The 14,624-nt window shown below is 52.3% G+C and overlaps 1 protein-coding gene across 2 annotated transcripts; it reads right to left on the bottom strand.

Annotated features, from left to right (window-relative positions):
• Positions 1-7,809: 7,809 nt before the first annotated feature.
• Positions 7,810-12,058, bottom strand: LOC138683176 (olfactory receptor 14A16-like). 2 transcript variants are annotated; one of them, XM_069774705.1, is made up of 2 exons: positions 11,168-12,058; positions 7,810-7,887 (listed from the first exon to the last, which is right to left on the bottom strand). In XM_069774705.1, the coding sequence occupies exons 1-2, from the start codon at positions 12,056-12,058 to the stop codon at positions 7,810-7,812; spliced, it is 969 nt and encodes a 322-aa protein (XP_069630806.1). The 2 variants fall into 2 exon arrangements, with proteins under 2 accessions (XP_069630806.1, XP_069630804.1); XM_069774703.1 differs by lacking the exon at positions 7,810-7,887 and having other exon boundaries at positions 11,102-12,058.
• Between the last annotated feature and the right edge of the window lie 2,566 nt (positions 12,059-14,624).

Here is a 14,624-nt window from a genome sequence, read left to right as displayed (position 1 = left end):
TCCCCTGCCCATCACTTGTCAAACCACCTGTACACTACTGTGTCCATTTTGGGGACCCTGGTTCATGTGTCCTGGGTCTGGCTGGGGTGGGGTTCACTTCCTTTGTAGCAGCCCCTATGGTGCTAGGTTTTGCACTGGTGCCTAAAGCAGTGTTGGTAACACACCAGCATTGTAGCTGTTGCTGAATAGTGTTTGCACAGTGTCAAGGCCTTCTCTGTTTCTCACTCTGCTCCCTCTCAGCGAGTAGGCTGGGGGTGGGCGAGAAGTTGGGGGTCAATGGGACACAGCCAGGCCAGCTGACACCATCCAACCAAAGGGATATTCCATACCATATGACATCATGCTCAGCAATAAAAGCTCGGGCAGAGGAAGAAGTCTGTGGAGTTTCCTGTCGTTCAAGGTGTCTGTTGAAGGGAGACTGGCTGGGTGTCAGTCTGCTTGTGGGAGGTGGCAAGTGATTGCCTTTGCATTGCCTGTTGGGCTGGGTTTATATTTGTTTTAATCTTTTTCTTTCACCTATTATCTGTTTTTGTCCCAGCCCACCAGCTGCACAACAACTGCATGCAGCAGCATGGGCAGAGACCTGGCCGGCTAAGGAGTGCTCTGAGGAGAAGGGCCTGGGCAGCAGGATGATGCCATATGAGCCAGTGGGCCTCCCATTTCAAAAGGAGAGTGGAGAAACTGGAGAAGGTCCGGAGGAGGTCTGCCAAGGTGGAGTGAGGGGCTTAAGGCATGAGCCATGAGGAGACTCTGAGGGAACTGGGCCTCTCCAGCCTGCTGAAAGAGGCATGGGGCCACCTAAGAAAAGCCTACAGCTACCTGGAGAGATGGTGGAGCCAAGCTCTCTTCTGCAGTGGCCAATGATATGACAGAGGCAACAGCCACAAATTGCCTCTTGGGAGCTTCAGGCTGAGCCTGAGGAAAATTAAAATGGACTAGGAGGAGTGTTGTTGTGATCTCCACCTTTGGAGGTCTCCTTGCTCCTCAAAGTCACAGCCAGCCTGGAGGCTGGACTAGAGACTCCCCAACAGTCTCTTGCCCACCAGCCCTTCCAGGAGCCTGTGCCTTGCCACACGCTGTGCAAGAAGAGATAAAGTTGGTGGCGAGGGTCTCTACATCATACACTTATTGGACAATTCAGGGTGGAAGGGAGCTCAGGTGGTCTGTAGTCCAATGCCCAGCTCCAAGCAGGGCCAGCTCTGAGGTCAGGCCAGGTTGCTCAGTAAATGTCAGCAGCCACAGAGAGAGTTGACATATGAACCAGGCACCTAGGCCACCATGACAGAAATGGAGACGAGGCATTTGACCAACTCCATGAACACAGGGTGTGTTCAGCTCTGGGTATGCCACGCCTCCTAGTCATTCCTGGGAACATCCACCTTCTTGTCTACAGGAGTGGGTTCCTTAGGCAAGTTTCCTGGCATATCTACAGACCAATGGGGTGCTTTAGGCTCCAAACAGAATGGAAAGAAAGCCTGTGACTGGGGTACTATCAGCTTCATTGCTACAAGAGAGGGAGATAGAAGGACCTCAGAGCTGCCAGGCTCCTGCTGAAGATTTAAGGCCTCTGAGATAGCAGCAGAAGATAACAGTTTTGAACTGGCATAGCCTTTAGATCATTTCACATGCGATGGCTCTGCTCCCCCAGTTCAGTCATTGGCACCTGGAAACCACCCCTGCTTTTCCTTCCTCTCCTCCCAAAATCTGACCAAGGGATGACAGGAAGAAAGGAAGCAGAAAGGCCCTAGGCCTCCATGACTCAGCTGGGGTCTGGCACTTGGGGGGTCACAGAGTCCGTCCATTGTGCAACTCATAAAGGATCAAGCTGGGAAGTGAGCCTGCAAGTCCGAATCAACAAGGTCCATGGACAGGCAAGGCTGTGTCTCTGGCTGTGTCTGGAGACCAGTAGCCCTACAGCATAGATCAAGCTGGGTCTGAAACTCAGGCCTAGGCTTCAGTGGTCTCCTGGGCCCATGGACAGAGGTGTGGCTGGAGGCCGCAGGTGATGCTGCTCAGGGCCCTGACACTGCCATCCTAGACCCCACCTGCCAGTGCCCTCAATAGGCCAAATTCTCATTCCCTGATGTGCAGGGTCTGCTCTCTGTTACTCTCCTTCTTCCCATCCCTGGGGAACCGGAAGACCCCAATTTCATGGTCACTATGGCCAAGGCTGACACCAGTCTTCACATCCCTGACCAGCTCTTCCTCTTCTGGGAGTTCCAGGTCCAGGTGAGCATCAGACTCGATGGCCTATTCAGAAGCTGACCCACACAGAAGCTCCCACCTCACCAGTTGCCTGTCCCATAGAATATGTCCACACATATCTGAGCTGCCCTGACATCACACAAGGCATCGCCCACTTCTCTCCTTCTGTGTCGCTCTCTCCTAAGCACGTTGTGCCTCCATTCACCAAATAACCCGTGGGAGCTGTCCTTCCTCACCTCAGCTTATTCCACTCATGTCACAGCTCTGCCATGGTCCGCAGTGCTCCCACTGTCCGTGCCCCAGGCGGTGGGCTTTGATGCCCATGAGGACTGCAGCACCTCAGATGTGGCTCCAGGGCCAAGGCCAGGCTTGTAACAAGGAAAGCTTCTACCAAGTGATGGGAGCCCTTCTCTAGAAAGGCTTGGCTTCTCAGCAGAGGCATGACGGAGTAGATGGCAGATAGCAACATCATGATGAATGAGGTTCCCACAAAGAGCAAAAGCACTGGCTGGCACATATTGGGAGGGCTGGTGGCCATCAAGCTTGGAGGATGTGAGGTTTTCTCCACTTCGAGCTTGTAAGAGCTTTGTGCGATTTGGTGATTTGGGGTTAGGGATGTTGGCAGGCAGGAGAAGGCTTAGAGGAGGTGGTGGGAACAGTGTGTGAGGGAGGGTTGAAGAAATAAAATATCCCAAGGGCTAGTCTATACACAGACATCTACCTTGATGGTCCCTGAGGCTGGGAGCTTTTGGGGGTACAGTCCTGCCCTACTGTTGTACCTGGAGAGCAGCTCCATCTCCTCCTGCACCTCCTCCAAGCAGGGCCAGGGGTCCCTGGAGGTCCCTCAGACCTGGCACAGCTTTGGTTGCCATTGCCATCCATGGGGTCCGGTCTTCACAGCAGCGTTCAGGCCCTGCAGTGCCAGAAGCGCGGTCCTGGGACTGACGCTCTCCTCTCCTTGTCCCAGGGTCCTCCTCCCCACGGTTGCTCTCAGCAGAGTCCGTGTCTGACACCGCCGTCAGGCTCTCCTGACAGGTCCCCGAGTACCCCAACAGGGGCATTACCAAGTACATCATGGAGCTGCAGTAGGTGGGGGGCACCAGCGAGCCCCACTGGATCGACACTGACAGCGGCGCCGAGACCACCAAGGTCATCGGGGGCCTCAACGCCAGCACCAGCTACCAGTTTCGCGTCCATGCCAGCTCCCATGTCCCAGGGGAATGGAGCCAGCCCGTGAAAGCCAAAACCCTGGGGGACAGAGAGAAGGGTGTCCCAGCAGACAGGGGGCTTGGCTCTGCAGGAGCTTGGGCTCAGCATCTGGGTCAGCAAAGAGAGACGGAGTGCTCATGTGACTTCAGAGAGTGGCTCTGAAGCAGCAGCCCAAGCCCAAAACACTTGTGGGTGTCTTCAGAAATCCTGCTCCGCCTAGTCCTGATGGGGCAGGGGTGGCATGGTGACAGCATGGCACCCACAGAGTGGCTCTGCCTTGGCCAGAGGGTGACATGGTGTGCGAGGGGCTAGAGGAGCAGGGCAGAGCTGGCACGGGAGGAGCTGGTGGCTGGACCCAGAGCTGGTTGGAAGTCTAGAAACCAGCAGGGTCAGTGGCAGGGCCCCGTCAGTGACACCATCACCCCTGTGCCACCATGGCACCAGCAGCTTGGTGGAACCTTCCTTCTTTTTCTTTCTTGAAGACACGAGTGACATTTGCTTTCCACATCTTTGCTGTGGGGCTCTTTATATGTCTGTGCTCTAGGCCTCTGTGTATCACTTGAGGTCTGGCATTGGCGGGCCATGGTGTTATGCCATGGTACATCCCATAAAGATGTGGCCAGATCAGAAAAAAGGGATGATGCGATGGAAGTGATAGCAGGTATGTCCATTTCTTGTTGGCAAAGAAATATAGGGTGATCTGTCCAACTGCTCCAACCTTCATTGCTCCAAGCTCCCTTTAGATAGGAAATGTGGATGTACAATATGACAATATAAACGTGTCACCAGAACATAGTTCTCCATTCAAAGTGTTGGGAGAAAATACATTTTTGGAAATGGCTGTATAAATCTCTCTTTACATAAAGGGAGAGAAAGTGTCATCATCTTGCTGGTCCATGTCCATGGCCTATGAAAAAATTCATGAGAATTTGCAGACCAATATCAAAGTGCTGAAAAGTGACTTTTTACACACTTATTGCCCCAAGCTCTTTTCTGCATATGTTTCTACTTTTGCCTAACATCTTCATTCTGGGATTGACTCAGTTGCCAGCACAGAGGTTCACGTTGCCTCCAAGATACCCAGGGGTGGCTGAAGCCCCCATGTGGGACTGGGAAATGAGACCCATGACCTACCGGAGCACTTCTGGAGCAGGAGCTGGTCACCAGGCAGGGTGTGTCCAAGCATCTCAGTTGAGACTACTGATTTCTGCCCCTTGAGTAGAAAAGGAAGCCTGGGCCATGGCAGCCAAAGCACCTAACATTAGAGGAGACCACTCTCATCTTTGCCTTCACCTGCAATGGAACCAGAAGTACTTTACCCTCAAGGGAATGAAAAATGTGTGGGTCTAGGTATTGCAGAGTCTGCTTGAAGATACTCCTGTGTCCCAGATACATTGGGCTTAGTGCCCGTTTGGCTATTCAAAAGAGAGCATTTCATTCACTTTGTCTATTTTTTCCCCTCTGTCAATCAGGAGAGCTCGTCACTTCAATGTGTGACTTGCTGTGTGCAAAGAGCGGATATGGACAGACAGAGTCCAGGGCAGGGAGTGTTTTGGGGTGTCCTGGGATCTCTGCTTACACAAAAATGTGGGTTTTGTTCATCTAAGGCTATCTGCTGTGGGAAGTGGACTTCAGAGGAGGTAATGTGGACTTGGTATATAGCCACTGAGTGTGTTACATCGCTGCGTGTCTGTGTGCAGCTCGGTCTCCAAGCAGGAGGGAGTTGGTGCCCACGGGCTGAAGCATGCAGCTACAGACTTCAGTGAAGAAAGCTCAGATTTGAACAAGGCTGCTGTAAGTGCCAGGTGGTTGAGAGAAAAGGTGGGGCTCGGGGTAGGGATGAAGAATGACCACAGATTCTTCATACGGAAAGGGTCTTGAGTTTTGTAATCATTCAAACTCCATTAGGAGGATCAATATGAATTGAGGATTTCTGATATGACATGGTGCATAAGCAGAAAACTAAAGAAAACTGGGGGAAAAAAAGAATTCTTTCTTATTGTTTAGTATTGAAATCTTTCCACTTTGACTACACTCCTGAAACGTCTCTAATTATCCACATAAGAATTGAAGACCTAAAGGAAAATACTGCACAGAGCCTTGGCTCGTTAGGGAGTTTTCATGTTAATGAGCCCTCTGGTGCCAAGTTCCTGAACTGCAGATCCTGAAAGACTGAACAAGCCTCTCAAGAAGTAAAAGCCAGCATCAAACTTCCAAGTTTCTGAGGGTGTTAGTGGGCTCCACAGAGGAAAATCATTGAAGAGACCGTGGAGGGAATGACCAGACAAGGAGACTGTCCCTGGGGGCTGGTGAAACAGGAAGTCGGAGACACTGGTTACAGGTGGAAGATCAATTGTGGAGGTGGCTGTGAGAGGCCTAAATGTGTTTCACCAAGCAGGATGGCCAAACCCTGAGCCCCATCCCCCTGGGAAGGGGGATCCTTTCCTTCATGGGATGCTTACAGCTCTTCCTGGGAACAGTTTGATGCGGCGGGGGGTGATGCTGAGAGAAGGACAGCAGTAGGACACCTCCCAGGCTGTTTTGGGTGTCAGTGAGGAGGGAACAAGGGCCTGGGGCTGTATGGAACTAGTGTCCTTGCATGGGCTTCAGTGGAAGAGACAGCAGCCACCGTGGAGATGACAAGGACTTCAGTTGTGTTGGTGGGGAGGAGGGGGGCAGCCGCACAAAGGCCCTGTTTGCACCACAGACAGTCCTACACTGTCCTATGCCTGTGCCAGTGACCCTGCACACTGACCAGTGGCCAGTGACCCCCTCACTGACCATTCATCACTGTTTCCCCACCTCACCCTGACCTTGGGATCTCGATGTAGAAGAACTTGGAGCAATGGAGTAATCTGAGCTTGGGGAAAGTGTGAGGGCAATGGACTTGAATAATTTTGTCAGTGTTTCTCACATTCCAAACCTTTTTTACTTGGCATAAATTAAATTGATCTTCCCCAAGTCAACCCTTCTTTGCCTGTGACAGTAATTAGTAAGTGATCTCCCTGTCTTTATCGTGACCCATGAGCTATTCCATCTTATTTTGTCCCTTTGTCCTTTTGAGATGGAGGTGTGAGTGGGCAGCTGGGTGGGGGTCTGGGTGTTGGGCAAGGCTAACCCACAGCAGGACGACCACCTCAGGACTGCTGAATCCAGTATGGGGCTTACCAGCACAAGGAAGACCCTGGCAGACTGGAGAGAAAGTTGCAGAGGCCAGAAGGATGGCTGGGGCCTGGAGCACACTGCGTACAAGGAGAGGCTGAGAAAGCCAGGCTTTGGAAAAAAGCCTCAGAGCCAAACACTGGAGCAAGGACCCAGGAGAGTTGGTGAGATCTCTATCAGTGGAGATTTTCAAAATCTGTCGAGACAAGCACTGATCTAGCTGGAGGTGTCTGAGAATGGGCTTGGCTGAGAGTCTGGCTGTGGCAAGAGTTATGGGACTTGATGTGTAATGAGTGTTGGTAGGAAACTGGTTCCCTTGGTATTAGTAACGGCAGAGCTGGGTATCCTAGAGACCTGGAGGAAGACAGGGGTGACCATGCAGCAAAGGTCCTCCCTCAGGGTTGGGCTGTATGGCCACTCACTCTCTGGCTCTTCTGTGTTCATATGATAGGTGATCCCCAACACTGACTGCATTTGCCCCTTCTCTGCCCCCACCAGGCCCACGCCCCAGGGCAGCATGACAGTCGTGGCCCTGGAGCTCCTCAGCCAGCTCTTCCATCTCTCCAGCCCCCTTCCCCTGTGCCAGCGGGGTTCCTGCTGCCTGTCCTGTGATTGCAGAGTCCTCCTTTCCTTGTGAACACCTGGAATTATCACTTTTGCATGAGTCCACCTCGGTAATCTCTCACTTTGTGGAGCTCTGGTCACAGCCCAGGCACATGCTGCCCATGGAGATTCCTTGGGATATCCAGGCAGCTACAGATTCCCCTCCTGGAAGATGTCTTCTGCCCTGTCACATGTGGGAAAGGACTCGGTTTGTATCTCAGTGATCATTCCTCATCTCCACTGTCACCAGGCACCAACAGGTGAGTCCTAAGTCCACCCCTCTAGCAGGTCACAAGATGACAATGAGCTTTTTACCCTTGAAACCATGGATCAATAAACCTTTTTGAGGTGCAGTATCTCAGGCCTGTTCCTGACAAAAGGCTTGGAAAAACAGCCCTACCATCAGGCAGTGCACAGGGAAGATCCCTTTTTATTACAGAGATGCTATGAGGGAGTCAGCTTGGACCCAGTGTAACAAAGAAACATTTTTACATGGTCCTCCAGGTGAGACAGAGGACATTCATGCTCCACATGAAGTACGGGAAGTCCAAGTATTGGTCTACGAACATGAAACCCCAAAGAGCAATAACAACAATGATAATAAAAGGAAGCATGGGCCTAGTATGGGAGTCACTTGTGGAAAAAGACTGGAAGTTTACCGGTATTGAAAAATGCCCATGAAATCACTTTCCTCAGGGCACCATTGAGCTCCCTGTTCCTCATGCTATAGATGAGAGGGTTCACAACTGGAGGCACCAGCGAGCACAGCACTGCCACCACCAGATCCAGGGATGGGGAGGAGATGGAGGGGGGCTTCAGATGGGCAATCATGCCAGTGCTGACGTACATGGAGACCACTCAGCCCACAAGACAACAGCCCTAGCCAAGAGAACAAGGACCTCAGTTCTGGCTCCCAGCCCTACCAAAGCCCTTGGCTTTCCCCACCACAGCCTGTCCCATACTGTCCTATGTCAGTGATCATTTCTCTGCAGATTTTAACTCTCCCCCCTGCTTCCCCAACTCACTCTGAGCCCATGATATCCCAAGGTTTACTGAAAACTCTCTGTCCTCACTCTTCTTCAGACATAAAGCTGTAGTTTTCTGAGGCTTAGGCAATGTCCCTGAGTTCCCTGCAACCCATCTGGCTTCTTTCAAAGCCTTGTTTATGTTCCTCTAGCACCTAAGATGTGCTCCTCTAGCCACAGGCTTGCTTGAATTCTTACATGGACAGCTCTCTCCCTGCACGACCACGTGTCTCACAACCCTCTTGCCCTGCAGTGATGAACCTTCACCCCAGGAGGTCTGTGCATCCTTCACACTCATAGATGTTTTCTGAGGTCCCTCCAAGTATGGGAAGTCAAGCAGGAAAAGAGCAAGGTCAGCTCATTTGGCATGATAGCCACCCTCAGCAGTGGGCCTTCTCCATCTCCTAGGCATGCACATATCATAGAAAAATCTCTTTCATCCCTGACTTGCAGAAGAGGGGTCTTCCTTCCTGACATCTTCCCAGGACACACCTCCTCCTCTTCCCCATCCACAGACATCCACTGCTTTCCATTTCTGGCCTCAGAGAGGGATTCAGGATTTGCTAAAGTCATCAGTCACCTCCTTGTTTCTCACTGACATCCCTCGACTCTCCCTCTGAGCCCTACACAAGGCCAATCACTGCTGCTCAGAGCCACTCGAACTTCAGAAGAGGCCTTGAGATTCCTGCATATTCCTAGTGCTTAGTAGCTATCCTCCTGGCTCTCTCCAGAGCTCATGGCAAACGTTGCTGTCTACAACAGGGCCTTTATCACCACAATGAAATCATTGTCTTTTTAAGATCTCTGCGGAAAGAGTAGCCACAGAAAAGCACCAAAGCCACCACAACAGAGTCTGAGTGAAGTGCCAGTAAGAAGCAGCTGAGCAACACCCAAGGCTCTGGCTTCCTGGCAAGGAGTGTCTCCTGTTTGTCACCTTTTCTCATGAAAGGAGCAGGAAAACTGTCCATCCCATGGAGCTCTGCTGAAGGAAGATGAAGCTGTACATAGCGTGAGGCGATACAAGTGGCATCAGCAGGTAGAGAAGACTCCTGTAGGGAAGGCTTTATGAGGGAGTACCCTGACTTCACCCAGATAAAGAAGAGACCAGGCAGTGTGCTGACATGATGGGGAGAAGTGCCCTGGGGTATAATAATGTGGATGAGAGAAAGTGGGATAGATTTGGTTTGCAGAGTTTTGAGGTAGTACTTTTCATGTCTGAGCAGCCTGAGGTTTGGAGCCAAGGAAAAATATGGAAGATCTCAAGGATGTTTTGGAATTAGTGGAACTATCAGTAATAACAGTAACAGGACAGTGCTGCAAGGGAACTCCTTCGTATTCTCGATGATAAACTAAAGCTTTTTAATTTTTTTTTTTACATGACAAAAATAGCTATGAGTTGTCAGTAATTAGCCTCTGGTATACAATTCTTAGAACAAGTGTCCATGATGGCACCTCCTGGCAGCTGCTTCATGGACCCTGTCAGTGCCCTGTCCCTGTGCTGGCCCAGCCCCACTGCCCATACACGGTCCCACAGCCCCACTGTGCAGGAACAGCATGGGAAAGGGGAGAATCAGGGGTGGGGACCTTCCCCCCATTGTGATCCCAAAGATGGCCTTCAGATCACAGTTCCCCCATGACGCTCCTACTTTTGCAGCTTCCCCAGCACCCGACCCATGCCTTGCTGCAGCCCTGTCCTACATGGGGTTTTGCAGACAGCTCTGCTCCAGGGTCTGCCAGTGTCTGGGGAAGGAGCGAGGCTGGGCAGGGCTGTCCGTTCCCCCAGAACCAGCCATTGGCCCAGCAGGAAGGTGGAGGTGGCCTCACAGCAAAACTCACCTGTAAAACCTGGGGCGACCAACAAGTGCTGGAAATGGTCAATGAGAGATGCTGGGGGTGACAAAGGCCCTGAGCCACCTTCGCAGTCTGTCCACACCAAAGGCACAGACCAGACTCCTCCTCTCCCCTACACCTGCATGTCTTTCATGATTTCCACAAGCCCTGGCTCTGAACGACAAAACCCCGGTGTGAGTCCTCACCCTGCGTGGCCACACACTGCAAACTCTACACTGATATTTTTCTCTCCTGGGCACTTTCCAGCCCACCACAGCTCCCCCTAAACTCCCCACTTCCCTTCACCTCCCTCCGCCCTTGCTGCCCTCTTCCCAGTGCAACCCAGTCTGGCATGGCCCCACAGCAGTGCCCACCACAGGGTGCGGCAGAGCTCTGGGCATTCACCCCACAGCCCCAGACCCTCTGAAGGGCACAGCAGCTCCTCGGGGGTGGAGAGGGCTGAGCCCCTGGGCTGGGGGGCATCTGTGGCACAAGGCCTGAGGAGATCCCCTTGTATGATGGAAATGCTGCTCTGGAGGCCAGCTCTTTCACACAAGTGCCCATTGCCTGTCCTTGCCTGCGGTCACAGGCCTGCCACACAGCAGGACTCTAACCAAGCTTGAAGAGCACTCAGGCCTTCCACCAATCGAAGGGTTCAGAAGGAAAGCATGGAAGTGGGAAGAGAGCAGCTCAGGAAAGACCAAGTGCTGATGCTACCTGGCGGTGCTGCTGTGCCAGGACTCTTTTCTTCTTCCCCTCTGCACACAGGCACTGCTCCCGGCAGCTGCAGAGAAGGTCTTGGAGGAAGGATCTCAGAAAAAGAAGACACTGCAGGGCCCTTTATTTTGTTTAAACACACAGAGGTTATGGCTCCTCAATTGCACAGCCTCCAGGTCACACAAAAGCAGGATAGATTGTGAATTAGAAACCAGAGGAATAAAGACATTTCTTTGTGGAAAGCATTCAGATAAGTAAACCAAAGGGAAATAGAAGGTGTAAAACCACACCCAAAATCACCATAAAAAGACCAGAAAAAGACAGGTTGGGTCTGTAATGAGATATGAGTACTATGCAGAAGACAAGAGGCAGTTTATTGCTTCTGAAAAGCATCCAGTCATTAGTTTTATCAGGGCATCCTTGATCTCATGGTTTCTCATGCTGTAGATGAGGGGGTTCAGTGCTGGAGGCACCACTGAGTAGAGCACTGCCACCACCAGGTCCTGGCGTGGGGAGGAGATGGAGGGGGGCTTCAGGTAGGCAAATATGGCAGTGCTGATAAACAGGGAGACCACGGCCAAGTGAGGGAGGCACGTGGAAAAGGCTTTGTGCCGTCCCTGTTCAGAGGGGATCCTCAGCACAGCCCTGAAGATCTGCCCATAGGACAGCACAATGAAAACAAAACAGCCAAAGCCTAAACAGACACTAACCACAAGTACCCCAACTTCCCTGAGGTAGGCATCTGAGCAGGAGAGCTTGAGGATCTGGGGGATTTCACAGAAGAACTGGTCCACAGCATTGCCTTGGCAGAGGGGTAGTGAAAATGTATTGGCAGTGTGCAGCACAGCATTGAGGAACCCACTGCCCCAGGCAGCTGCTGCCATGTGGACACAAGCTCTGCTGCCCAGGAGGGTCCCGTAGTGCAGGGGTTTGCAGATGGCAACGTAGCGGTCATAGGCCATGACAGTCAGAAGAAAACACTCTGCTGACATCAAAAAGACTAACAGAAATGCCTGGGTAGCACATGCTGGGTAGGAGATGGCCCCGGTGTCCCAGAGGGAATTGGCAATGGATTTGGGGACAGTGGTGGAGATGGAGCCAAGGTCAAGAACAGAGAGGTTGAGGAGGAAGAAGTACATGGGTCTGTGGAGGTGGTGGTCACAGGCTATGGTGGTGATGATGAGGCCATTTCCCAGGAGGGCAGCCAGGTAGATGCCCAGGAAGAGCCAGAAGTGCAAGAGCTGCAGCTCCCGTGTGTTGGCAAATGCCAGGAGGAGGAACTGGGTGATGGAGCTGCTGTTGGACATTTTTCTTCCTCTGGGAATGAGGCGCTGTCAAAGGAGAAAAAAGAGAGTGAAGAGTCAGGGCATTATTCTCTGAGCAATATCAAAGCCATTTCCCATAGACCCTCCCACTCTCACACACACAGACACTTTTCGTTTTCTAGGAGACCTTCCTTCAGGTCTGTGGCTGGACCCCAGCTTGGTGCTGGCTGAGCTTGTAATGAAGAGCAGGGCCTCTGCCCATGGGCTCTTGAAAAGCCAGCCCTGCTCTGTAGCAGTGGGTTCATGGGATCGGTGCGGGCAGGGGCCAGTCTGGTGTGTGACTTTGTCAGCTGAAACCGCTCCTAACGCAGAAGGGTTTGTCAGCATCTGCACTCCCAGTGCTAAGGAACCAGCAGGGTAAAAGCAGTTTAAGAGTTCTAGGGTTTTTTACAGCTGCCCACATCACCCCTGGGGAGCTTTCTTAGATCTCGGGAACCTTCAGCATTTCTGCTGCACTCTGGGAGAACAGCGTGAGCCAGGCAAGTCAAGAGGATTGCCTGTGGCTTAGTGCAGAGAGAGGGGGAGCTGCTCTGTCCTTCTGTCTAGTTCCCACTTGCACTGTGCTTGCACCTTTCTGAGATGGAGGGTGAACACGCTTTCATGTTTTACACCGAAAAGCCACCAGGCACTGCTGAGGGTAGAGACACCCACTGCAGAGCACCAAATGTCTCACCTTGTCTCAAAGTCTCAGCACTCTGCTTCTAGCCAAGGACACACCGGGCTCATTTCACCAACCCAAGAGCATTTCCTCAATCCTAGCATCTCTGTGCTTCTCCATGGGGCTTTCAGATCACAGAAAGCTGCTATGAGACAGGTTTGCATCCTGCAGGGCAGCTAACAGCTTGGAAGGACACTCGGAGGTGATAGCCAAGTGACCTGATGTGATGGCATCTCTGTAAGGGAGAATCAGCTCATTCCCCAGCCCCACAGACACCATTGAGCATAACCCCTCACATTACAGGAAAGTTGGGACACTTGTTCCCATGGACTCAGCTGCATGGCAGGACCCACAAGATCAGTGTGTGACTCTGCAGCTGAAACTCCCACCCCAGAGAAACAGACAGCAGCAGCAAGAAAATGGCAGTAACACAGACAGGTGGAGAACCAAGAAAAAGAGCAGAGATCAACTGGCTCGGAGAGGCAGCTGAAGTCTCAGGATAGAGTTACCCTCACCCAGCTGTGCATGCCACCTCCCAGACACCAGCACAGCCAGGCAGTTGTTCTCAGTCCCTGTGCTCTACTTCAGGAGGCTCCTCTCAGACTTACTGATCACTCCAAGTTACAGCTCAGGAGTCTCAGGGACTTGTTCAAGCATGACAAATCCTTCTGCATTTCTCAACCCAAATGGCCCCAAACTAAGAAACAGAAAACACAGACTCAGGAAAGCTCCTTAACTTAACAGGACCCTGCCCTGCTGTGAGATGCTTCTTCCACCCACAGCTTCTCCCCACTCTGCTGTTACAGTTCCCCAGGCAGGCTGAGTACTTACCCTGACCGGTGGCAGAGTCCCTGCCCCAGCACACAGCCCCCCATGGTGCAGGGACCCTGCTCAGAAGGACAGCCCTGGGCACCCCTGGCTGCACACCCACCTTCACACTCTGCAGCCATCCCCAGGTGAAGGCAGCTGACATGCCCTGTCCCTCTGAGGGTGCAGCAGGGAAGCTGTGCTCCAAAGCACGGCCTTTTTCTCTGCACTGCAGAAACTGTGAGAGTCCTCCTGACAGATCCCATAGGCTCTGGGATGTGCCGGCTTTAGGAGGTCATTCCAGGAACCACAGCTGCATTGCCCTGCTGCCAGAGACTTACCCTGTGAAGGGCTGTCAAGATTTTTCTCCAGGTCATCTCTCCTCTCTCCTCCCACCCCACACTGCCTTCAGCCTCCCTCTCCCTTCCCTCCTCTGCCCTCGGTGCCTGCAGGCAGTGCCCTCAGCCCTGCTGAGCTTTGCAGAGGAGCTGCTCCTGGGCAGAGCTGTCTCTCTGCAGTGCTGCCTGCTTGCCATGAGCTCCCTCCAGCCCAGGAGCCCAGCCCAGCTCAGCAGCAGAGGACCAGCCCAAGGCAGCCCTTTCTCTGCCCCCTCTGGGCTCCCTCCAGGTGTCCCTGGGGCTCCAGGGGAACCTGCTGGGAAACAGGCTGAGGCAATCACTGTTGTTTCTACCCTCAGCTGGGGAGAGCCAGTTCTTTCATGAAATGAAATTTTCCACTCATAGAAAAAGTTACATCTACATGTGACTTTTTTTTTCTTTCCAGAAATATAATCCTTCTCTCAGAATTACTTCTAATGTACCACTTTTTTCATGTTATTTTTTAGACAGGATACTCAGACAGTGAAAGGCAGGGATCTCCTTTACACCCGCTGAGGGAAGGGATCCATGGGTCAATGGTGGCATTTCATCTGTGTTTCTATTTATGGCATTTGAAGGATACTCAGCTCCCTCCCGTGCACACCACAAAGCCACAGGAGGTGGGATTCCTCTTGCCTGTCTTCAGGTGGGCACAAAATAGGCACCTGCATATGAGCTCCTTCTCTCAGGTCCCATCTGAGTTAAT

This window comes from Haliaeetus albicilla, chromosome 31 (assembly GCF_947461875.1).
Source record: "Haliaeetus albicilla chromosome 31, bHalAlb1.1, whole genome shotgun sequence".
Classification (NCBI taxonomy): domain Eukaryota; kingdom Metazoa; phylum Chordata; class Aves; order Accipitriformes; family Accipitridae; genus Haliaeetus; species Haliaeetus albicilla.
The sequence above is the reverse complement of the archived record's forward strand: the minus strand, read 5'-3'. Positions and strand labels throughout refer to the sequence as shown.